Source organism: Dreissena polymorpha, chromosome 16, assembly GCF_020536995.1.
Source record: "Dreissena polymorpha isolate Duluth1 chromosome 16, UMN_Dpol_1.0, whole genome shotgun sequence".
Lineage (NCBI taxonomy): Eukaryota > Metazoa > Mollusca > Bivalvia > Myida > Dreissenidae > Dreissena > Dreissena polymorpha.
The window spans coordinates 12,204,024-12,230,970 of NC_068370.1; the positions used below are offsets into that span (position 1 = coordinate 12,204,024).

Sequence of the window (26,947 nt, forward strand, 5' to 3'; positions counted from 1 at the left end):
TAATACTTTTTTAAATTTTGCAACACTAAAGATTTTATTCAGTTAGGGTTGTCAATATACATGTTCTGTACATGTAAGTTCCTATAAGACAATTATAGTGGTTGTACAGGTCTACATTTAATTTTGCAAAAAGGCAAAAAACAAACTTTTACTAAAACATTTATTTTATTTACCATTTCCCCCATAAGAAACAAAGTGAAAATGGCTGAAAATGAGTGCAGTCTGTTAAGGTTTTATGCTGTTTGCTGGTCATGAGGAACTAACGGTTGGATGTGAAGCCTTTAGAACTTGAATTGAGTAAGAAAGGGATTTAATTAAATGTTACTTTGGAAGGGACTACAAATGCGTCAAAATATGTATCTAAGTGGTAAAGGGTTTATTAAATTTGATAATACTACAGTGTACTAGAGTGGTATATAATGATGATTACCATTACATGACTCTCATAAAAATATATTTTAAAGCCCACTTTTGAATGAATCTCATCATACATGTACATGTACCACTTACAAATCTCCAACAACCTTAAGATCTGTGGGTCAGAAAATAAAATAATTTGACAAAAGGTTCAGGGTGTTTAAAAGTACCCTTTCGTTCTTTTTGTGAACCGGTATTGTATCCTTGAAATTTAGAACTTTAGAGTGGAAATATCAATCCATTAAAATTCATTTTTCAATTATTGTTTATAAACGTGTTTATATGGATAAAAACTTTGATTTTATGAATAACATTATGTCATAAGAGGAACAAAAAGGATTGTGTTATGTTATTTTAAAACAATTCATCATTGTGAGAAATACATGTAAACAAATACTTAATGTTTTATTGGATTTTACTTTCTTCTTTAATTGGAAAGGATTTCATTCATTTTGGTAACTGGTCCCTGTTTTACATGTATAGTGTAAGAGTCCTTTTACTGGACCCATCCTTTCTAATAAAAAAAATATTTAGAAAACAATTACTGATGTGTTATACATCTTTATGTCTCACCGTTCCAATTGAATCAAATAAATAAAATCATACTTACATCTTTTAATGTTGTTTTATAATCCGCTTTCTCATTATTGTATGGAAGCTGGTCATATATAAGCTGAAAAATATATAAATGATGTGTGAGTAAGTTGAAGTAGTAATTATCTTCAGTATTACTGTAGCAGTTTCTTATTCATTATCAACGAAACAGAGAAAGTATTGTCATATAATCGAATATTGTTGACAAACTGCAATATATAATTAACTATAATAAAATCTTGGCCAGTTAATTAGAACACTGATGATGGCAACCAGGTGTTGTCCTCATGGAAATTGTGCATTTCATGCATAATACTGTGAGTCTGTCAAAACATTTATTGGACTTGTAAAGCGTTTTAACTAATTATCCTAATTTATCCAGGATTTAATTCATTACAGTTCATGCAACTGCAAATGTTTTGTTGCACACTCAAATGAGCATAATTAAATTTGTAATCCCAAACACACTTCCGAATGTTAATGTTAAGGCGATGTCAACAAATTCAAGCTTCAAATAAACTTTTAATGTATTTGGTGTTGAACCTTTATCTTGAAAAAAAAGCGCAAAAAATTAAATCTGCAGCATATACAATGTCATGTCAACCGCATGGAAAGCATGAATCTATTGAAATGTACAATGCATGATATTCAACAGATGTTCATGAACCATGTTAGTGTTTGTGTGTTGTACGAATAGATATCGTAGAAGGAAATTAAAATGGAATATATTGTGCCACAAAAAAATAAAATCAAGCATGTTGTATCTTGTTTAAATCAGCGATTTTTTTCCTCCTTTATAAAGTACCGGTAAACGGCACTTTCCCAATTAAGAAAAAACTACAAATTTCCCATTTGCTGTCAAAAAAATTCCCAGTTTAAGGTAAAAATGGAAAATGAAACATTTAGTTAGTTTCCCTATGCAGCTCTATGGCTTGAATCTATGTAAATATAATATTGACAGCTTGAAAACACTTAGTTATCAATTTTAAAGTATTTGGGAGCATAAAATCAAATACACCAATTTCCCATTTTGAGGTTTTCACAACTCAATTTTTCCCAATTTTGAGGTTTTCACGACTCGATTTTTTCCCAATTTTCAGGTTTTCACGACTCAATTTTTCCCAATTGGACCGGTACGGATACTTTTCCCAATTGGACAAAAAAAATCGCTGTAAATAATCTATGTTTACCATACCACAATACATCTAGCGTTGAAATTTCGGCTATTGCTTATAATTGCTTTTAAAAACATTGATTTTTTATGGGTTAACTTTATTTTTTTGAAATATTGGTCAAATATTCTTTGATATTGAGTAGTTTACTTTAATGTTTTGTTGCATTCTCTAATGACCATAATTAAATTTTTCATCCGAAAAACGCTTTTAAATTTTAATGTTAAAGGGACCTTTTCACATTTTGGTAAATAGACATAATCAAATAAAATTATCAAGATTTACAAAAGCAAAACAATTGATTAATTTGGAGAGGTCTGTTGTTATGGTTATATTTTGTGACATAACGAGGATTGCCTATGCGAAGTATAAAACACACGACACACTAAGTTAGCACTGCATGATGGCCAAGTGGTGTAAATGTTAGGCTTACTCCAAGGGTCAGTGGTTCGAGGTCAGTTGAGGATTAGTTTTTTTCTTTCTTTATTCTTATTTATGTTTTATACTATTTACACTACGCGACCTGTGATTTTTGCCGCGATTTTCGCATCACCGCAATCAATGCAACGTGACAAATCGCGGTGTTTCCGATCGACAAGAAAATTTGGGTGATGTCTCAGCGACTCCACGGTGACCGTCGCGCGATGTATCTCGCTGTTACGCAATCAGCGCGAATCAGCGCAAATCACCGCAAACCGCCGTGGTTCACCTTTTTAAGCGATTTACGTAGAGAGTTACACTACATTACATGTAACATATATATGTATACACTTACATTATACATTGCAATAATAAAGCTTTTGTTGTTGTTGTTGTATTCAACGGGCGTTTTAGCTAAAATACTCCCGTTCCAACATGAACTTGATGAAGTAATGTCGGAAGCTTTAACGGCTCCAAATTAATATAACAGCGCAGAATGATCATGCAATAATTATTGAACATAACATCAGGGGGTTTTTTTAGAGAAAGGGGAAGACGCTGGACGCTGGGTGAAAGGGGAAAAAAGAGTGCGAAAGAGACATTTTAGGGGAAAAAATAAAAACTGTTCATTTCAATGTCTATAACTCATCAAAAGAGGCTTGTCTCTGTCCTTTTTGTTCCTTAAACAAGTTGCAGGTGTAGATCTAATAATGGGAAATGGGGCCGGGGGACGATGTCAATTTTGTGATTTCAATTTCATGATGAATGGGTTGACGATCTTGATCTGCTACAGTATTGGAAGGGAAAGGAGCGGCAGCTGCCGATTGTCTACTTTCACTTTCACAATGTTCGATGTTGATTACCTCAGAATCCTGCTGGGTTAAAACGGTTTTCGATAATCCTTTTTAAAAAAATGCCTCAATGCGTTCAGTATCTTCCGAGTCCGAATGTTTTATTTTGTTTGTGTAGAAACGCCAATTGTGATACATTTTTTTCTGTTTTCATGTTTATATCTTGGCTTGCACATAGCCCGGATGAAAATTCGACTGGTTTCCGGTAATTAATTGACGAAACACCCTTCTCGCGCAAGACCGGTATCCAGTAAAATAGTCACATGATTATAACGACTAGTTGCCCAGTTGACATGACGTAATTTAAGAGCTATATTTAGAATAACTGGGATTCCCAGATTTTTTGTGTTCGTCTGGAGAGAGAGAGCGAGATCGTTGTACATGGTGCAAATTGGATAATTGTCGAATGCTCAAAGGAAAAATAAACATTTCTTTGAAAGAAAATATTATAATTTGGTGAAAAATGATATTTTTGGTGGGGAAATTGTATTTTGAGGGGAAAAATTCTGGTAGGGGAAGACGCCGAATATCGGCGTCACTTTCTTAGTAAAAAAAAACCCTGAACATGTAAACATTATTTAACTAATTGCATTAGCAGAATGTTTATTAAAACTTACATCAATTATATTCCAGGCCCGAATACACTACCACTGTTCAAATTCCATATTGTTGAAATATATATGTACAGGTACATGTAGCGTAGCACTGTGTAAATTGAAATTTGCATAGTGGTTCGTCATTGGTCGGTTATAAATACAGGGGCGCCATAAATACATTGTTTCTCTATACATGGTATTAGATTTACATGTAGAAGAAAATAAAAATTTGGTAATTTACGAGAAATATGATATAAGTTTTCCATTTAAACTTTGATCTTACTGTGTGTGTAAATTGACGTTATTAATTATGTTAATACTTATTTTTGCATTTCATTAAGAATTATAACGTGTAGCCCTTTTGTTAACAGTGTTTAGCAAAATATTCGCACCTTAAGACACGGAAAATTGTTTAAAACACTGTATTATGTGAATTGGGAATAGACATCAATTTGGGAATAAATTGTGTTTTATCAAAAGTGCATAATATGCAGTTTTATATGTTGCATTTATCTAGTTTTACAAATTATAATTAAAACATATACTTGCACATATAATAGCATCATTTAAATTGATTTTACTTAAAAACTGGATTTTTTATTAATTTAAAAAAAAATCCTCATGAAATGAAACTGTGTCCATGCCGCGCATGGACAACGGTTTAAAAATACACTTTAAATGATACAAATTCAATCACTGTTAATGAAAAAGTCATGGAAAATTTCTTACTAAGCTTAAATTATAGATAATATATTACAAAAATATATGTAGATCATGAAATGAATAGTTTTGTTTGATAAAATCAACAAAATGATGTCCATTGCCAGTTTGATGTCTTATTCCCAATTCACATACAAAATACAGTGTTTTTAAGTAACACTTTCATTTAAAGGTTAAATGTAATCGGTAGATTACGTCAAATTATTTGGACTAAATTATGCTATACTTATTGATTTTCTGTTTCAGGCTCCAATGCGGATAACTCGTGTTACTCGTGTTACTTTCCGAGCGTTGTACATACATTCACAATGCTTGATAAGCCGGAATTCGGAAATATATTACTGTTCTATTTTTAAGTACATGTTATTATGACATCTTGTTATATAATATGTTGTTATTACATCATTGCCTATATATTAAAGCCATTAAACATTCTGTTTGTTTTGCTAATGAAAAAAAAAACAGTATAATAACGTAGCACTTACAGGGCTCAACATTAACCTAAAAACCAACTTGCCCTGCCGGGCAAGTACTTAGAAAATCTGCTTGCCCAGAACATAAAGCCACTTGTCCAAACATGAAATATCACATAAACTGTAAAGCTCTAATTTTTTCATAAAATTCAAAATGATACACCACAAAACCTTTTTTATATTTACACATTTAACAAAATGGTTACAGCAATGTAAGTCTGATTAAAGTCTAAATTAAATGCTCTTTGTTTTTTTTTGCACTTGCCCGGGCGGACAACTAGATTACAAAATAACTTGCCCGGACCCAACTTTAACTTGCCAGGGGCAATAGGACAACCATTAATGTTGAGCTTTGACAGGGCTCAACATTAACCAAAAAACCAACTTGCCCTGCCGGGCAAGTACTTAGAAAATCTACTTGCCCTGAACGTAAAGCCACTTGCCCAAACATGAAATATCACATCTACTCTAAATAAAACTCATATTTTTAATAAACCAAAATGATACACCACAAAACATTTTTTCTTTTTGATCATTTTACACAATGATTACAGCAATTAAAGTCTAATTCAAGTCTAAATTAAATGCTCTTTGTTCTTTTTAGCACTTTTCCGGGCGGACAACTAGATTATAAAATAAATTGCCCGCACCTAACTTTAACTTGCCAGGGACAATAGGACAACCGCTAATGTTGAGCCCTTACAGTTGAAACTTTCGTTGTTGATTTTAAATAAATTATATCACGAATGATATTGATTTGACATTTCCTTAAAATTAATTTCAAATCAAACATCTGTATCTTCATCGTTAGGGTCTATACAGTACAGGCAACGTGTACTTTGACAAACGCCACTCGTCGCGGTGTTCATTTTACGGTGTTCGCTTACCAAACGACCCCCGCGATGGGTGTTCAGATCAAATATTCGCGGGGGCCGTTTTCAATAAGGTGGACACCGCGAATCACCGCGGACCCATTATATCTACCGCGGTGTTCATCGTGTTCGCTAAAAATAAAATAATTAAATATAAACGTAAATTATTGATCCCTTTCATTTAAAGCGGGTATATACGTTGTTGTCAAATATTTATGAATTTATATAAAATGTGTAATAAACTTATTATATATATATATTTAAATATAAATTAAAATAAAAGTAAAGAAGAACGTGTCGAAAAATGCGAAATAAGCCAGATATTTAATTCTGAAATTTAAAACGGCTGTACAGCCGAATTCGCTAGCATGTAAACCAAACATGTACGATGTGAATCTAAACTTAGTTTAACGGTTTATTTGAATTCCTGCAACGATATCTATTCATACGACACACGAACACTAACTCCGATCCTAATGCAAAGACGAATGCTTCGGTTATTGTAGGAAAATATGTACGTCACAATCGACTCGGGGCGCTAATTTTCTTTGCTGCATTTTATGAAATTCGGCTTTAATGTGTAATTTTTCTTGCCTATTTTGTGTTATTGTAACATATTTTATCAATGTATTACAATTACAATTAAACACATATAAAAAATCGTATATACCCGCTTTAAAGCGATAATGAATACAAGTAAATATAGTCTATTTTTATGTACATGATGGTCGAAGGATATTTTAAGTATTTAACGTAATATTATGCGCATCTAACAATATATGCAATGTGTATAGGTGTCTATCGCAACCGTCGGATATTTTTTGGTGTTGTCACTTTACATAAACTTATATCTATGAATGCAGCATCAACATTCTAAAACGATATCCCGGAAAAATCAAAAAATCATTTGAATATCAATTGTACTTTCGTTATGATTCGGGGTACGATGTGAACCTAAATTTCATTTTAGTGCAGATTCATTCATACGTCACAAAGACACAAATTTGTTTTACGGATCATTTCGGCTTAGAGGACTGAACTGTCATGAAAAATATCGAATATTATATTTTTTTATTAACCACTGGAAGCAAGACGAGTTGTAGATAATTGGTCAGTTACCATATTTTAACTAAATATTCTGACCAGTTTCCCTTTTTCAGCTCAATTCAACAGTCGAAAATGCGCATAATATCAATCTAAAACATATTGGCGACAACAAAATGCGGTGTGTTCTATCCAGAAGCCCTGGCGGAAAATGTATGGCGTGACAGTGTTGTGCCTAAGGTTAATGAACTTCTTCGCCGCCAGGGTAGAGAGGAGAGACGAATGAGGAGAGATGCGGGCACATCTGCCGACATCAACGGGTACATGGAGAACCTGCACGGCATGCTTCCCGAGATAAACACCTCATGCGACACTTCGCTTCTGTCGCTTCTGAACAACAGCATGTGAATACTTCTACTGAATGTAAATTATGTAAATACTGTATATAGATTTCTGTCGCTTCTGAACAACAACATGTGAATACTTCTACTGAATGTAAATTATGTAAATACTGTATATATTTGATATTCACTGTGCATTTCGAATAAATACCGACTTTATAATGTTGTTGTTATTACGTACATACATGTATATACAGGATTCTATCTATTAAATAATGCAATGTTATATGCTAAGGGGAAGACGCAGGAAAAACAAAAACAAACAATTAATTCAACATGAACGAATATCACGAGTTGTTATCAAATATTCATAACCTGATATGTAAATTTATAACCGGTAACAAATCTTTATAAAAAATAACTAACTTGAAAACGAAGGATGACATGGGCTACGTTAGAAAGTAAATATTGATTAGATCAATATAAAATATCTTACATCAGATATTGTTCACAACTCGCCATGCAAAGCATTGAGAACAAGCGGAAATGTCAGCAGAAAAAGTCGGGAAGAAGCACAAAAAGTTACAAACGAACAAAACAACTCTAACGAAAATACCGCATGAAAGAGAATGATCCGGAATATCATTCTCTATATACATGCTATATTTACTAATTTTGAACTTCTTTCAAAGATCTTAAAGAACTTTATTTCAACAAACGAGTCCAGTGCTGAAATGGAAGAAACCTGAAAGACACAAAATATAATCTGTTAAAATACATGTATATGAATAGAAAAACCCAACAGTTTACGATTGCAGTCGTTGCAATCGACAGTTGACAATTTCTAAATTTCGTAGCATACTGATGCAGTACGTTATTTCAGACAGTACAGGCGGACGCAAATAAATTATTTAATACTCACTTTCTTTATAACTCGATATGTGTTGTTAAAAAACGGCGATTGAATTGCTTAACACCATACCAGTTAATAGACTTGATGATCTAAGCGCTTTAATTACGTTTCCGACTTTACGTGCTGTCCGAATTTAAAGTGATGGGCATTTTGTTACTGTTGAATTGAGCTGAAAAGAAACGGGTGAAAACAATAAGTTATAATGAATGTGGTATCTGAAATTATCTACAACTCATCTTGTTACCGGTTGTTTATAAAAAATATATATTATTTTCGATATGTTACATGACTCACCCATCCCTCTAAGCTGAAATGATCCGTAAAACCAAATTGTGTCATTGTGTCGTATGAAAGAATCTGCATGAAAACTACATTTAGACTCGCATCGTACATCGATTCAGTTCTGTCGTAAGTTGTCAAAACGAAAGTACGTTGATATTCAAATGGATTATTTTTCTTTTCGGGATATTGTTTAATTATGTTGATGCTGCATTAACAAATGCAGGTGTATATCGAGCGAAAACACAAAAAATAAACAACGGTTACGATACACACCTACATTGTATATTGTAAATACTGTTAGTTGCCCATAATATCACAAGTACGCATACATTTGCACATACATGTAGTTTATTATGTTCATTTGTACATTGTACATGTGCATGTAAATTTAAAACTCTTGAATGACCATCGCAGACAGGTATTACATGTATCAATGGCCGCGCGGCATTGCGGTGATCACGGGTGTTCCAGTTAATGATGACGTGCAATCATAAAATAAAGCCAATCGCGGCGATTTCGGGTGTTCGCCGAACACCGCGGTCAGTAGCGTGTCCGCCCCCCGCGAAATGTCACCCATCGGGAAAATTGAACACCGCGGACACGCGTTTTTGTCAAAGTACACGTTGCCTGTACTGTAGATGATTCATTATTTAAGAAGTTGTTATAATGTAAACAGTACTGAGAATATCCGCAAAACAAATGGATTAAGTGCTTTTGTTGTGAAAACCTGCTTAGCAAGTAAACTTACCTGTGTAGACTGCGAAAAGAGATTAACATGTGTGTATTGTATGCAACTCTTCGCTGGTTTTTTTCTGCGAATTCCGTTTTCGGATTTTTTGTGAATTTGTTATTGGGAAAAATGGTCTCATTGGGAATGGCAACTTTAAATTGGGGCAAAAACGCTGCAATTTTAACAAACCTGCATTTTTGTGACACCAATTTCCTCATTACTTATAAGTCTAAGCCTTGCAGCCAATTTCTTAGCTTCGTTTTCAACTTGAATCCCACCAAATGGGGCAACTTTTTCCTGCTCTGGATTGGTGAGATATCCATCACTTGCAAAGAAATCATCTAGGCTTTCTTCTTCCTCATGTGTATTTGTATCCCTCTTGCGAACTTGAATGCCACTACATCCATATATATCAATGGTTTGCAAAATGAATACACAGACACACAAATTGAACAATGGGGTCCGACAGATTTTTAAGCGACTACTTCGCCGCATTTTTGACAATGACATGATTGTCAGTGCGACAAAAGCAGAGCAAATCTTCCTATAAGCTCGCCCGACACTCCTGTGAAATCTGGTGATCACAACATGGCACTAAACACACACATTCTGAACACTTTGATTCTCCTGTCGACCTAATTTCCATAAAATAATATACTCGGAGCTAGCAATCGCAACCTTGGATTAGTTTCGCATTTTTACAAGCGGTTTGCGTATAAAATACACATGTTATAAAAGACGCGCATTAGGCTACATTGTACTAATTTAGTTATGATGTGTCGTCCGTAGTGCATATTTATGCCCCCTTCGAAGAAGAGGGGGTATATTGCTTTGCTCATGTCGGTCGATCGGTCGGTCGGTCGGTCGGTAGGTCGGTCGGTCGGTCCGTCCACCAGGTGGTTGTCGTATGATAACTCAAGAACGCTTGGGGCTAGGATCATGAAACTTCAAAGGTACATTGATCATGACTCGCAGATGACCCCTATTGATTTTGAGGTCACTAGGTCAAAGGTCAAGGTCACGGTGACCCGAAATAGTAAAATGGTTTCCGGATGATAACTCAAGAACGCATACGCTTAGGATCATGAAACTTCAAAGGTACATTGATCATGACTCGCAGATGACCCCTATTGATTTTGAGGTCACTAGGTCAAAGGTCAAGGTCACGGTGACCCGAAATAGTAAAATGGTTTCCGGATGATAACTCAAGAACGCATACGCCTAGGATCATGAAACTTCATGGGTAGATTGATCATGACTCGCAGATGACCCCTAACAATTTTGAGGTCACTAGGTCAAAGGTCAAGGTCACGGTGACCCGAAATAGTAAAATGGTTTCCGGATGATAACTCAAGAACGCATACGCCTACTAGGATCATGAAACTTCATGGGTATATTGATCATGACTTGCAGATGACCCCTATTGTTTTTGTGGTCACTAGGTCAAAGGTCAAGGTCACGGTGACCTGAAATAGTAAAATGGTTTTCGGATGATAACTCAAGAACGCATACGCCTAGGATCATGAAACTTCATAGGTAGATTGATCATGACTCGCAGATGACCCCTATCGATTTTGAGGTCACAAGGTCAAAGGTCAAGGTCACAGTGACCCGAAAAAGTAAAATGATTTTCGGATGATAACTCAAGAACGCTTTTGCCTAGGATCATGACACTTCATAGGTACATTGATCGTGACTCGCAGATGACCCCTATTGATTTTCAGGTCACTAGGTCAAAGGTCAAGGTCACAGTGACAAAAATCGTACTCACACAATGGATGCCACTACAATGGACAGCCCATATGGGGGGCATGCATGTTTTACAAACAGCCCTTGTTAAACTGGTTCCGATCAATGTTCGCAAGCGAGGCAATCGCTGCGAGGTGGTAGTTGATGTGTAAGAATGTTTCTATTGCCCCTGCATATCATGTACGTACATACCAACGTTTATGTACCCATCTCCACTTCAAACTTCTAAGTTTAAACTTTAACAGCTGGTTGAATGACCATAATGTGAAGATGTAAGTAAAGGATTTGATTTCAGCTTCAACCAGTTATAGCAAAACTTTAACAGCTGATTGGATGACCTTAATGTAAAAATGATATGTTTAAGTCCTCGGCATACAAGCAGTCCATACAGCAGTGCTAGACAGGATAAAATATAGTAACACGGTAAATCCGCATCAATACCACGGCATAGCTCTAGAATTTTTTCCAGTACTACAGCTGACCCTGACTTGGGGAGACCACCAATGCCAACAAACATCTGACTATTGACTGTGAAATGTTGCAGGTAAGGACAAATAGCTCTGAATTCAAAGCACCATTGGATTACATTAAGCCAGACCTTGTTTGTGGCACTTGTGGAGTCTTGGATACGAGGTATCAAACCAGGGAAAGATCCAGAACCAAATGATATTAAGAACTGCGAGGTATTTCCAGACACGCTAACTGTCCACAGGAACGATCGAAATATAGGGACAGGTGGAGGTGTATTTACAGCATTGTAATGGGCGCGCTACATGGCCTAACAAGTGAATGTAAAATCGTGTGGTCGAAGGTCGAAGTAAGAGACACTAAGGATATTCTTCTATGTTCCTTCTATATGCCCCACAGAACGACATCAATGAACTCAACATTCAATAGACCATCCCACAACCAAAAAGACAAAACAATCATCCTAGCCGCATACTTCAATTGCCCTGACATAAACTGGCCCTTTCAAACAGTAACGAAAGGCGCTTCAGACAGAGAGATCCAACAAGTACTTTTTGACTTCGCCTTTGGACATGGTCTCTCACAGGTACATGAACAACCAAAACGAAATGAAAACACATTAGACCTCGTGTTTACAAATAACCCTTCACTGGTAAAGACATCCACATCAGTGCCAGGTATAAGAGACCATGCCATGATTGTCACAAAATTTAATATTATTCCACGTGTAATCAAGCAACATCCTCAGAAAATGTACCAATATTCTAAAGCGAATTGGTCAACCATATTGGAAACCTCAGTATTAGCATCTAATCCATTATTACCCATTGAAAACCTATGGGAGACACTTCAGACAAGAATTCATAAGATCGTAGAAAAACATGTCCCCTCCAAAATTTGTAAACACTGGAAATCCCTACCGTGGCTCGAGGATGATTAGACGCAAAGCAAGGCTCCACAGGAGAGTAAAGGTACCCAACCAATGGGACAACTACAAGCGCTACCAAAAAACACTGCAAAAAGCACTCAAAAAGCAGAAATTGAATTTATAAACAACACAGAGTTGTCTTGAGGAAAACAACACAAAGCCTTTCTAGAGATACGTTAAGTCACGCCACCAAGACAACACAGGCATAGCACCTCTTTGAAAAATGAGTATTCTAGTGAATGATAGCAAAACAAAGGCTCAGATATTAATAGACCAATTTAGCTCTGTTTTCACTAAAGAAGATAAAGACACGCCCTTACCTAACCTGAGAAATAAAACAAAATCAATATCCCTATTGCAAATAACAGAGGATGGCGTAAAAAACTAGTCTCCGGTTTAAACGTTTCCAAAGCTAAGGGCCCAGACGGTATCTCAAACCCGGCACTCAAGAATTGCGCAGCTAAACTCGCCACAGCCATTCGATACATTTTCCAGAAATCACTGAACCAAGGGACACTACCAGCTGACTGGCGGAATGCAAACATTGCCCCATTCTAACAGATTTTGATTGATTAATATAATGCACACATTCCTTTTCTAATAAGGTACGAAAACATGCATGTTTACCATAAGCTGAAGTAGATATAGTATGAACTGTTCGTAAATAAAATAAATTTGTTATAAATAGAGTTCACCGAACTGAGTCCTCTGCGCATATGCAACCGGAAAGCAGCATCACGGAGCTAATATCGTGCGATCGCATTTCGATCTTAGATTAGTCGAGATCACGAGAAAACGTATATGAACGCGATATGACAATCATTATATCGCATCGTTGTTTCGCTTTCTCGAATCGTGTTCTTGTGATCGCGCATCGTGATTTAGCAAACTCGCATCATAAAATGTGCCTTCGCAACATGTTTTTGCTGTATCGTCCTTGTAATTAAAATGTCATTAGTTTGGAATAACGTAGTGAGGTTGCGATAATACAATACGAAACTCGATTGTAATGTCGTTTTCTCGCATTCTCGACCGTTGAATGCAAAAGGCAAGAACATGAGATCACAATGCGAGGTAACGAGATAACAATGCGAGATCGCGATATTGCAATCGCGATTGCGCTCCGCGATGTCGCGTTCTTTCATCGCGATCACTTGCGCTCTCATCGAGAGTTCGCACTTTCGTTCGTGTTGTTGCGTTTTAGGCCTGGTAAGAAAGAGAACGCCATGCGAACGATAGACCCAACGCATTACGTATTTGAAAGCGAAAGTGCCTGTGTTCAAAGTTTCAACGGAATATTTTGTTTGGTTTTCCTCCGAAAAATTCTGTTATGACTACTATTCGCAATTTTCAACGTATAAAGATAACTTTTAACGTATTTTACCAATTATGTTTATCAAAACTAAATTAACAATTGTACGTGTATTTGATATTGAGTTTGTGGGAAGTTGTTTGATGTTAGTAAGAGCACAGGAATCGGTGCAGGAGAAGCAGCATATTGTTCGAAGTGCCCATGTCGTTTTGATTGCACTCATTTAGGACAAGTAAACAATATTATTATTATTATTATTATTATTATTATTATTATTATTATTATACCTGATTTGTATAGCGCTCTTTTCACACATAGTTGTGCGTTCAAAAGCGCTTCACATGAAATTACATGACATAATTCAGTATAAAATACAACACAAGCATATAACAAGATGTATAACAATATAGGTAATACACCACGATTGAAGGAATTTATCTAAAAGTACTAGAATTAAAAATCAATTGATTAAATGAACATTCAATAGATAAAACGGACCCTTTAACAGAGCATGATACACTCAGATAGTTGTAAAAGCAAAGACGCAACCCCTACGGTAGCAAAGCGGGTCCTACACAGAGAGCTAAAACATGCTTTCAGACATAGAACAATTCTCCCTGTTAGGTCAAGGGCATTGCGCGCCACGCCGCCGAAGGAGGCCGTGCCGAGATCAGACCTAAGGTGACATTAATTCAACAGTGTAATGTTAAAAGATTAAGAGAAAAACAATATGTTCTGACTGGTAAAACATGAAAACAGCTATAAAAGAATATAAAAATGTGTAATTGGCAGGGAAGGGGTGTCGAGACATGACAGGTGTGCGAGGCAATCCTCAGTCACAAGTTCACATAACTGAGCACACTGCCCCCGGAGATTTACTTCCCGTACACCTCAATGAAATAGTGTGTTTTTAGTGACCTTTTAAAAGAACAATACAGAGAAATCATACAAATATGTACATGCGACCAGATCGATACAAATTAAAGGCAGCGCAAAAGGACATAGAATCGATCTGTCAAATAAAAGAGTGCAAATGCGAATGCTTGTTACGTATTTAGTTAAGCGTTATTACACGTTTATTAACGTTAGAATACATTTTTCTGCGTTATTGCATGCATAGAAACGATTGTTTTCGCGTGTATACGACTTCGCACTTTTTAATTTTAATTTAAAGTGATACTTTCGTTAGAACAAAGTGAACCTATAAAGAATCCCAAGCTACTTGCGTTCGCATATCTTCTGTACCGAAGCAAGTTTTACATCGACTACTAAAGACGTTAGCACTCACTTCTTTTTACTGAATAATCGTGAAAATGACCCATTTTATACGTATTACGACAATATATCAACATGCATATCAGACGATAATTGCTGGAAATATGTAAAGCTAACTTGTCTGAAAATGCATGATTCGTATGTTTGCTACGGATGTTAGCCTCTGCTTTTTGACATTTGTGTCAAAGAGTTTTCGGTAACTTAGAACACATACACCATGTATTCTATACGGCAAGAAAGCTTAATCCGCGCTATATCTTTTGTCGATAAACAGAATGACATAAAATTATGTTTACAAATAATGTACCTCGACTGGACGTTTTCGACTTTATCTTGACCACTTACGCCGACTTTTTAGATCACGTTTTGAAAAAAACACACGAATTATTTAAAATATTTTGTCAGGATGTTTTCATCGTAAGGACGCATAAATACAATGTAATTAAATACTAGTATAGGGTGTGCTCCTATGGGTTACATCGCACTTGTCCATCGTGAGACATCGTGTGAGGTAAGGCAAGCTATAATCTAGTTACCCTCTCACCCAATGATTTGCATCGACCGTTCCATGGCGATGACCAAACTTTCATAATGTCTACATTTGCAAAATATTGTATAATATTGGGCATTTTACTCAAGAAAATACCTGTATACAGTGTTATAGGAATGATAGTGCGTTGTGTAATAAAATACCTTTATAGAGTAAACGACTAGCAGGCATTTATGTTCTCCACATAATCTTGCGGGATTTCATTATTCCTAAATACTGTATTCATTCGCTCTGTGGGCTCGAGACATAAAACATCAGCTCGAGCGATACAACCAATCGGAGCAGAAACAGTCATGTTATATTTCCTATACAAACATTTTGAATAATGAATACTACGCACATAAATCATAATAATTCAGATCTGGATTTAAAACGAAGGTATATTAACAACGAAATTGAGTGTACTACCGAACACTTATGACATACTGTAAAGACGACTTTAAAAATTTAAAAACAATATTGTAATATACAGAGTATTAACTGAATGCCTTGATCGAGTAAATAATATTTATTTAGATATATATAATTTTATTTGCACTGCGGAAAGTACCGACATCGGAGAAAAGATAAATATATTTTGGAAAATAACAAATTATGAGCAATTGTAGTTTAATAAATTTCCAAACACGCAACACAGGTCAAACTGGGTATGGTAAAAAAGGGTTTTCACGCTTGAAACTATACACTTGACGTCTCTAAAGTCTTTAATTAAAGGGGCCTTTTCACGGTTGGGTAAATTGACAAAATTGAAAAAAAAAGTTGTTTCAGATTCGTAAACTTTCGTTTTCATTATGATAGTTGTGAGGAAACAGTAATACTATACTTTTACAATGCTCTAAAATAGCCTTTTTATGCATCTTTTGATGATTTAAAAACCCGAAAATTATAAAGCGTTGCAACGCGAAACGAATTAATAATTTGGAGAGTGATGTTGTTGTCGTTATATTTTGTGAAACTACGAGGATTGCTTATATAAAGTATAAAATACAACTGGCATTGTATACGGAAGAATGGCCGAGTGGTCTAAGTGGTAGACTTTTTACTCCAGGACTCCAGGGGTCAGTGGTTCGAGTCCTGCTGAAGGTTACCTTGTTTTTCTTTTTTAAATTTTATTCTTGATTTTTTACTGGAGCTTGTTTGTATCCAATATTTACATTTATCAATATAAAGCATTTAATGACAAACTTCAAAACATGCCAAAATCTGTGAAAAGGCCCCTTTAACACGACAAAGTCATAACTAAGCTAATAGTCCTTGTTAAGTTACAGTACGCTGCATAGATCATGCAGAGTTTTGAAGCCAAACGCCTGTGGTGCTCGACTAGAGCCGACGTCTCTTCCCGACAATGTTGATCCAACGATATATTCCTTGCCCAATTTCTTCTGTGCCCATTCAATGATTATGTCCATCGTTGGGGTCTTCACTCCTGCACATTCTGCGATCCCTTTCATAACGACGAGACCAAACGGTATGTCCTCAGACGTATAGCGGTAGCCGAAGTCAGGTACAAAACCACCGTCGACCGACTTCATAGGATAAACAAGACCATTGTACGCCTTGTTGGTCACCATGCAAGATCTCAAACTGGATTTGTCAGATATCTGATCCGGATAGTACTTTTTGTACCAGTCAAACAGGTGAATAACTGTCGACATGTCCAGTTCAGGCCTTTGTTGCTGGATAGCCTTTGCCGTTGCTACAATTTCGTCGCTTACTTTACTAAGCAGGTCTTCCTGAATTTCATCGACTCCTTGGTAAAACAGCGGCTTTTCAGAAAGGGGAGTACCATCCCAGTCCTTCCACCTACCGTACATCATCGGTGGGTGGACGCAAGCATCTGCCATCAGACTGACAGCGAGGTAATTGTCCACAGGCTGAAGGTTTGGTTTCTCACCCAATATCCTTTGCACATATTGCAAAGGCGGCAATTTATAGTTCCCAGTCCCCGCAATCACCGATGGGCCAAGGATATCCTTAAAACCCAATATCTCAACATTTCGTCCAAACTCCACAATTCGGCACGCCCAAGGCATTGAATCAAGGCTTAGTATGGCCGAATGCCCTGGTCTTTTCATACTGCTTAGTGCCTGAAATTCAAATCCTGCTTGGCCTGGCATGCCAACGATTATTGTATCATTGTTTATATAATTTTGAATTGCCTCAAAGTATTGCTTGTGTGCAAACGCTGGTACAACAAAAAACACGACATCCACGTCTTTCATGGCCTCCGCTGGATCGTTCGTGATCAATCGAGGCTTGCCTCGGATTTCCCCCTGTGTTCCGTCGCTGTAGTGGGCCTTGATAACGATGTGGTCGTCACCTAGAGCCGTCTTCCATCGCAGCGCTTCGTCGGCGAACAGGGTCAAGACGTTGACCTCTACGTTGGGTCGAGACGATGCAAGGGCCGAAATGGTATGGGCGCCGTTTCCACCACCGCAAATAAGGATCCGAATAGGGGTATCCATTGTAAGATGCTGAAAGAAAAAACTCTGAAAGATAACTGTATGTAGATGCTTTAACATATAATGATAACTGTTTCTTAGATGTTGATACATAAAAAGCAAACATTTAGTAAATGCTGAAACATTTGATGCAATATTTTGTGTGTGAAGCTTATGACATTATAATGCGTACTAATTAATCCAGTTATGCCTAGCGTCTAGAAAAAAGGCCTTGGCAAACAGCGTCTCACCAGGGTCTGCGCTGTTTGCTTAAAAGAATTTCTGTAAGAAAAATTCTAAATATAGAAATAATTGTACTAGACATCCCTAATTTTGGAAATAAATTGATCCAATTTAGAAAGATGGGAGAGTAAACTAGGCATAAATGGGTAAAGATGCGTGAAAATGAAATGCAAACTGTTAGTAGATCCTAAAACATATACTGCAAACTGTTTGTGACGGCTTACAAATATCATGCAAACTGTTTGTAGATGCCTAAAACATCATGCAGATTGTGTATTGATACTATTGTATGAAACGTATAAAAACTGTGTGCTGATGCTGAAAACTGGTTGTAGACGTTGAAACATATAATCAGAACTGTTTGTAGATGTTAATACGTAAAAAAAGACCTGCTTGTAGATGCCTATACGTATAATGAGATATGTTCGTACATTGTGAAGCATATAGTGAGATCTGTTTGTAAATTTTGAAACATATATGGAAAAAAGTTTGATGAGGCTTTAATATGTAATGCGAACTATACGATGATTCCGAAATATATAGTGCTACATTTGTAGATAGTACAAAATTAAATGCTAAATGTTTGTAGATAATTTAACATACAGTCAGACCTGATTGTATACATTCTTAAACACATTTTAACATATATTGAAATGTGTGTAGATGCTTCAAGGCAACATACATATTATTCGTGCATGATGAAAAGTGTGTATGTGTTGACATATATAATGCAAAATATTGCAGATGATAAAAATAAAAATGATCACTATTTGTAAAGGAAGAATTCAACCTTTATTACGAACTATTCTTGGATCCTGACACATCAAAAAAATGTTTGCAAACCAGCGCCCTCACACTACTTTGGGAGAAGGGGTCCGCAGCCCTTAGGAGGGGGAATTTTCGCGGCGTTTCCCTTTTAGGGGGATTTTTTTTACTTACTCTCTCATTATTACATTTGTACATGTTTGCACTATATTCATTGCATTTTTCATAATTTAGTATGTTTGCAAAGATTAAATTGAAATAGAATTGAGATATAATAATCATGAGACACATCTTTCTATTAAAAAAAAAAAAAAAAAAAAAAATTTTTAAGGGGGAATTTTTCCCCCCAAAAGGGGAAACTAGAAATGGCGCGGCAGAGGCCGACCCGTATCCCCACGCCGAATGTTTGACCTAGGTGTGCCCCAGGGTTGGTAATGGGGCCATGCATAGCTGAGATTGACCGTATTGTCATAAGAGAAGTTCATCATCAATTAGAAGTGAATTGGTGTAGAAATGAAGAAGTTATAGTAAAAGGCAATTTTGGGTGGGTGTGACATATGTGGGCAGGGCGCCCCAGGGTTGGTAATTGTGCCATGCATAGTTGAGATTGACCGTATTGTCATAAGAGAAGTTCAGTATCAATTTGAAGTGAATCGGTGTAGAAATGAAGAAATTATAGTAAAAGGCAATTTTGGGCGGGTGTGGTCTATGTGGGCGGGGCCCCAGGGTTGGTAATGGGGCCATGCATAGTTGAGATTGACCGTATTGTCATAAGAGAGGTTCAGTATCAATTTGAAGTGAATCGGTGTAGAAATGAAGAAATTATAGTAAAAGGCAATTTTGGGTGGGTGTGGTCTATGTGGGCGGGGCGCCCCAGGGTTGGTAATGGGGCCATGCATAGTTGAGATTGACTGTATTGTCATAAGAGAAGTTCAATATCAATTTGAAGTGAATCGGTGTAGAAATGAAGAAATTATAGTAAAGGCAATTTTGGGTGGGTGTGGTCTATGTGGGCGGGGCCCCAGGGTTGGTTATGGGGCCATGCATAGTTGAGATTGACCCTAATGTCATAAGAGAAGTTCAGTATCAATTTGAAGTGAATCCGTGTAGAAATGAAAAAATTATAGTAAATGGAATTTTTTGGTGGGTGTGGCCTATGTGGGCGGGCGCCCCAGGGTTGGGATTTGGGCCATGCATAGTTGAGATTGACCCTAATGTCATAACAAAAGTTCAGTATCAATTTGAAGTGAATCCGTGTAGAAATGAAAAAATTATAGTAAATGGAAATTTTTGGTGGGTGTGGCCTATGTGGGCGGGGCGCCCCAGGGTTGGGAATGGGGCCATGCATGGTTGAGATTGACCGTATTGTCATAAGAGAGGTCCAGTATCAATTTGAAGTGAATCGGTGTAGAAATAAAGAAGAAAATGTAAAATAACCTAAAAAAATGAGTGATAATTTCTGACGCGGCCCCACCCCAACCGCTATAAACTTTTGACCCAGGGGTCAGATCAAAATTCCAAATAGTGCAGGGTCGCACATATGCTCATAGCTACCATGTGTGTAAGTTTCAAGGTTCTAGTGCTTTTAGTGTAGGAGGAGATAGTGGCCAGGACGGACGGACAGACAGACGGACGGACGGCGGAGATAACCACAATATCCCCACCTTTTTTTCAAAAAGCGTGGGGATAAAAAGTATACTTTTCAGGTGGGCGACTGCTGCTGATTTTCGGCGGCAGATTTAATAAATTGAGGGCCCTGGAAAACCAGTTGTAAAAAATGTTTGCAAACCAGTTGTATAAATGTTTGCTTCGTGTTAAAAACATTCGAAAAGTTACAAATACCCATTTTCTGAAGACAAGGTAAACATTTTCAGAAAAATGGATCTGGTATAGGAAGTTGTTCAATAAATCAAGGGCCAAAACATGTTTGCTTTTATGAAAATCTGCTCAATTACAAGACTTTTATGTCCACAAACAGGTTTATTAAAAAAAAAATATCTAATTTAATGTACTTTGAAAACTTCATTTAATTTAGATAATAATTTATATTGCATCAATATTTTGTTTACTATATTTACTGTTAAGATTTTACTGAACATGTAGACTATGCAACGAAATGATGAAATACTCTTCTACTTCATGCTTTCTCAGAATTTGAATATTTCCGCATAAGTATAAAAAAGGAGGTGTAAGTCGAAACCTTTTCTAACCTAGAGAAACAAAGGCCATAGGTCGCTTTCTTGACAATTTGGGGAACTGAAATGTTTTGAGCAGCTTGTGTGATGTTTCAAAAACAGTTGTCGAACTGTTAGTTCACAGGAGTTTGAAATTCTATCCATAAAGCTAATCTAATGGCTGAATAAAAAATACCCCTATATAGTATAAAGACTTCAAGAATGAAACGCAGCAGACCCACAGGCAGCAGTATCTTAATTTGCCCCCCCCCCCCCCCCCCCCCCCCCCCCCCGGGACCCACCCTTTCTCGCTATATGTCACTCGGTGTTTCATCTACACATGTACACCATTTTAATTTTATAATGCGTCATCTGGTTGGTTGTTCTCATTGTTGTGTTGGCCAATTATATGGCGTTTTAGAACCGAGTATTCGATTGACAAAATATGACAGCAAAACACAGACATGTAGCGAGAAAGTCGAATTTAATTGAATATTAAAGTTATTAGCCAAGCATGAGATCGGTTAGTACTGTAATCTCGTTGCTTTTACTGTCTTTTAACGAATCCAGTTGGATTTTGTTGGCAACTGCATGGGAACATGTGTGTTTTCGATGAAAAAGGTCACGTCCAGTGTTCCACAATCTTTCAGCAATAGGCATATAGTGCGTTTCATACCTTGTGTATATATATAATTCCTATACAAGGGTTATTTTTTCAAACTGTGTATTTTTGTCCATATACGTTGTTGAAAAGTCAAACCATACACAGTTGGTGTACATTTAACAATTTGGAACCCCTGGGGTAAGCTCGGGGGGGGGGTGGGGTAGGGTCCCGGGGGGGGGGCAAATTTATGATACTGCTGCCTGTGAGCAGACCCCGGACCCGCCCATTTTCCAGTGAACATGGGAAATTACTGGAAAAACGGGGTACCCTACATCGACCCATGGTATAATAATCAAAAGGCCGGTGAAAGAAACTACGAACACTGCTTACCGTGAACTACCTTCCTCTTAATTCACAATTATTCAACACTTTCCGCTCATCGTCGGGTCCATTGCGTGTTGTTGTTTTTTTTTAGGCTAGATTGCACTAGAACCGGTACGCAGTTGTTTACCACTATCGACAAAGCGGGGGTTTGGGGGCCGTAGCTCCTGATACTAAGGAAATATATAGGATAAAAAGGATTATTAGGTGTTGCGTTAGGTGTAAGGTATTGGGCGCGTAGCAACGATACAATTTTACGCTTTTCCATTCTTTTTAACGTACCGGTAACGTGCAATCGTCCCGTTTTTTATTTCCATCGTAATATTTATACAAATACTGTATCACAGTGTGTCGTCATAATTGTGTTAATCAACTCCATGTCGTCTGCTAAAATGTCTTAAGATTTATGTTTCATTTTTTTCCAAGTTATCTGAATTCAGAAGAATTATTGTTATTCGTCAAACTGCTTGGAACCTGACCAGATCCCAGTAAAGGTTATAATGATTGACCTCAACAGTTAGTTATCAGTTTGTCTACGGCAGTACAGATGTGTCGTTACTTTCTGCATTTAAACATACATGTTGCATAATTAATTAGTACAATGTCCGATGATGTAGACCTTACGATTGTGTCTATCTGGTTTTAGTGCTGGTGTAACCAAGCTGAACGACCAGCGGTTCTAGGGAAATGTCCGATCGTGCTTGTAATTATATCCTCCGAAAGAGACAATATATGACAACAATAATATCACAGGAGTTAGCCTATATAGTCTATAGAGACTATATAGGGGGGTCTATTTTTATTATTTAGCCATTACATTAACTTAATGAATAGAATTTCAAACTCCTGCATCAATATACATGTACTGTTTAGTGGCTATAAACGCTTTGTTAGACAGGATATACTCTATATGTTGATGATGCAATATGTATACGAATACGAGTACTAGTATGTTCGCAAAGTATTTGCGTGTATAGTAATCATTAAAGCTGTGGTGATATTTACTAAGGGTGTTCGTTATTATTTACTTAAAAATAACCATATCATTTCCCAGTCACTAATCATCAAATTCGTGACATATCATAAGGTAAGTTAATATAGTAAAGTAATATGTGCCAAGCCGGAGTGGTCTATGAAGACATCCATGTGACTAGCGGCGGAAGGTCGGTGGTTCTAGTAGACTACCAAGGTCGCAGCCAGTCCGAGTCCGAAAGTTGGGCGATTCATACCGTATGCCAAATGTGAAAATCAGGCACCCATAAAAGAACATGAGGCCTCTCTTGTCTAAAAAGGAAGCTATTCATATACCTGGGAGCGCTAAAAAAGGTGGCCATTCTCGCCCCCCCCCCCGGAATTAAGTCATAGAGTGTGATCCAATTAGTCTTTATACTATATAGGGGTATTTTTTATTTAGCCATTTGATTAGCTTTATGGATAGAATTTCAAACTCCTGTGGTTAAATGTGCCGCGAAAGCCATGTTAATGTAAAAAGGCTGAGTCAATCAGTGGTTGTCTAACAGTTTAGACAAAAAGGTTAACGAACTCATGCAAGCACAGACATCACGGAATAATAACAGTTCCTCATAAACGCCATGCTCTCAGGTAAGCACAATATCAACGAGAGCGCCGATGGCGTTAAAAGCATAGGTGCAAGATACAGGGAAGAATGGCGTCACGTGGTATAATGTAGTTCGATATCGCCATCCGCGAATTTCTCAAATCAATAATTTCAAACAATTACCGACTATTTAAATAGATAATCTTTCCATTTACATCAGTGTTTAAAACGCTTATGAAAAATAATTACCCAAGCCTTTCAAAATTTAAGCACGGACAGATCTGTATCTTTTCACAAATGAAAATAGACGCTACCCTATTCGTCTGCGTCAAGAATTTGTCGTAAAACTTGTGGTAAGCGTTAGATGCAGACGTGCACAACAGATTGAGTTCTGAATACAGATTTCTGAATGCAGATTTTTATAGAAACTCCTCAAAGCAGTTACTTCCCTTGCTTCGCCCGGTCAGTAACTTCTAGTATAAGGGAGGCCACTGCGTAGGAGATTGAGATTTATAGTGCAGATATAATTGTTTTACGAACGAAATTTGTTTTAGGTTATAAGAAGATTTTTTGACATAAAACGGTCTTAGAAAAATTCACTAAAAACGGTGTCAGCAATATTCTTGGAAGAAAACGTTAGAAAAACGTTTCCAATTTTTTTTTGTAAGAATGACCATATACTAAATTAAATAGATATTTCGTCTGATTTTTGATCAGGTAAGGCTTCATAATGGGTAACCGAACGATGTGGATTTTTGAAATGTGGTATATACCATAAGCATAGGTGCGTAAACGCACCTTTGCTAAAAATGATAATAATAGAAACGAAAACTCGGAATAAAAAGTATGCCTGCCCGGGTATTCGAGCCGGGGGCAAATTCTCACGCGCAACCACTGATGGACTCAGCCTTTTAACATTAACAACATATTTTAAACGCTATGCAGGTTATTAATTCACGTATTTTCCAAATTATCGATGAAAAGCTTTTTAGATGGTTATTATTTTACCGATTTTGATTGATGATTGAAAAAAATGCACCGATTAAAAAAAATCTCACTAATGATTTCAATTTTGCATCTTTTAATACAATCTGTGTTTTTTAATATTTGATTTTTTTAAATTGTCATATCGCTTAGCTTTAAATTGTTTTAAATAACATACATTTTAGAAAAACGTTCTCCTTAAATGTTTTTTTAAAAGAAATTTTGCTATGTCTTGAAACATGTAAACCGTTTTGTGGCCTAATGGATAAGGTGTCCTCCTAGTGATCGGGAGGTCACGGGTTCGATCCCCACTGTGGAAGCGTTCTCTAGATCTTCCTCTTAGACACCAAGTACTGGTAGGCCCAGGAAACGGACTCGAGAGCATTTCTATAAGCCTGAGGCTTTCGGTGCAATCGAGCTAAAATAAATAGGTTTTAAGTAAACTAACATGCAAACAAGCACTTAGGAGAGATTCACACTACCAGCCTGTACATGGCGTTCAATTGCAACGTTTTTTCACGATCATGGTAGTTTTAATCAGAGATGTTCCTAAAACATGGATGCCTGTGTGTGTTCGTGTGAACGTGCGTGCGTGAATGTGTGTTTTCGCGCGAGTTTGTGTGTATGTGTTCAGCAATCATTTGAAATACACTGTATTAAATAACATCATTAAAGGGACCGTCAACCACAAACGACAAAAAAAGAAAAGTTCTATAATATCGTATTTTTTACAATTATTAGTTTATATTGATTTAAATATCACGACTGGTATATTACATTACTTAAAAACAGTTAATATTTTCAGTATATTCGGTAATACAATTTCGCGACGTGAAATTATTATCGCGATAATAGGTGACATTACGATATACACACAATAAATAACGCAGGTAGATTGATCATATAAAATATATACTACGCATGCACAATTTGCATTCCTGAGTTTACCACGTGTCTATGATGATCAATCTACTTGCGTTGTATATAGTAAACTGGTAGTTACCTGGTAAACATACCCAGTAAAATTGTATTACCGAACATACTGAAAGTATGAAAACTTATTATATTGATATTATGGGCATCTAACAGTTTATAGGTGTCTATCGCAACCGTTGTTTATTTTCGATGTTTTCACTAAATAAACACTTATATTTGTTAATGCAGCATCAACATAATAAAGCAATATCCCGGAAAGAAAAAAAAATGCATTTGAATATCAACCGTACTTTCGTTTGACAACTGATCATGCATGTACGATGTGAACCTAAATTTAGTTTTAGTGCAGATTCGTTCATACGACACAAAGACACAATTTTGTTTAACGGATCATTTCGACTTAGAGGACTGTGTGAGTCATGTAAATTATTGTATATAAAATATATTTTAAATAAACAACTGGTAGCAAGATGAGTTGCAGATAATTGGTCAGAAACCACATTTTAACTAACTCTTTTGACCTGTTAATTCTTTTCAGCTCAATTCAACAGTGAACAATACCCATAATATCACTTAAACAACTTTTTCGAGTAATGTAATATACCAGTCGTGATATTTTAGTCAATATAAACTAATAATTGTAAAAATACGGTATTTTAGAACTGATCTGTTTTCGTCGTTTGTTGTTGACGGTACCTTTAATTTGTTTATGGTGAATCATTGCAAATAAAAGTCGTTTGTAATTCATTTATCTGAACATACAACTGCATTCTTACCACAATAACGTATCAATTCCGATTTTAATAATACAAATCCAGTTAGCTACACTGTAGTGTTTTTTTCTGAAAAGTATTTCTAATAGTTAATTTCCGCTTTTGTAAGTATATATATAGAATCTGCTCTATACACTATTCGCTCTGCAGAATTTACGATAGCCGCAAATACATAAGAAACCTTATGCATGCAGCTATTCGCGTGATTTCTCTTTCTCATTCCTAGCGGGAAGAGAAATGCATAAACATAAACCAAGGTAGCGAGATAGAATTATTATTATTAACATGATGCCGCCCAACGGATTACCTGTACGGTGTGTATGTGGGTTTCGTATATGTGTGCGCTATTGTTTGCAAGATCGTCGTCTACAGACAAGCCAT

General features: G+C 36.5%; 2 protein-coding genes across 3 annotated transcripts in view; both read right to left on the bottom strand.

Moving 5' to 3' along the window:
• The window catches only part of LOC127862122 (VWFA and cache domain-containing protein 1-like), a 68,831-nt gene extending 58,691 nt beyond the window's left edge, over window positions 1-10,140 (bottom strand). The window contains exons 1-2 of the mRNA XM_052401108.1: window positions 9,615-10,140; window positions 1,028-1,090 (exon numbers count right to left, since the gene is read on the bottom strand). Coding sequence (XP_052257068.1) covers window positions 1,028-1,090; window positions 9,615-9,935 — 384 coding nt within the window. The 5' untranslated portion in view covers window positions 9,936-10,140. The remainder of the gene's footprint in view (window positions 1-1,027; window positions 1,091-9,614) is intronic.
• Window positions 10,141-16,200: 6,060 nt separating this feature from the next.
• On the bottom strand, window positions 16,201-26,745 carry LOC127862524 (opine dehydrogenase-like). Of its 2 annotated transcripts, none has more exons than XM_052401687.1 (2): window positions 26,570-26,745; window positions 16,201-18,181 (listed from the first exon to the last, which is right to left on the bottom strand). In XM_052401687.1, exon 2 carries the CDS (start codon window positions 18,170-18,172, stop codon window positions 16,970-16,972), a length of 1,203 nt encoding a protein of 400 aa, XP_052257647.1. In that variant the 5' UTR covers window positions 18,173-18,181; window positions 26,570-26,745; the 3' UTR covers window positions 16,201-16,969. The 2 variants fall into 2 exon arrangements, with proteins under 2 accessions (XP_052257647.1, XP_052257646.1); XM_052401686.1 differs by lacking the exon at window positions 26,570-26,745 and adding an exon at window positions 22,325-22,422.
• Window positions 26,746-26,947: the final 202 nt, after the last annotated feature.

Coding starts and splice junctions, on each gene's coding strand:
- LOC127862524 (XM_052401687.1), bottom strand. CDS start 18,172: ATGGATACCCCTATTCGGATCCTTATTTGCGGTGGTGGAAACGGCGCC.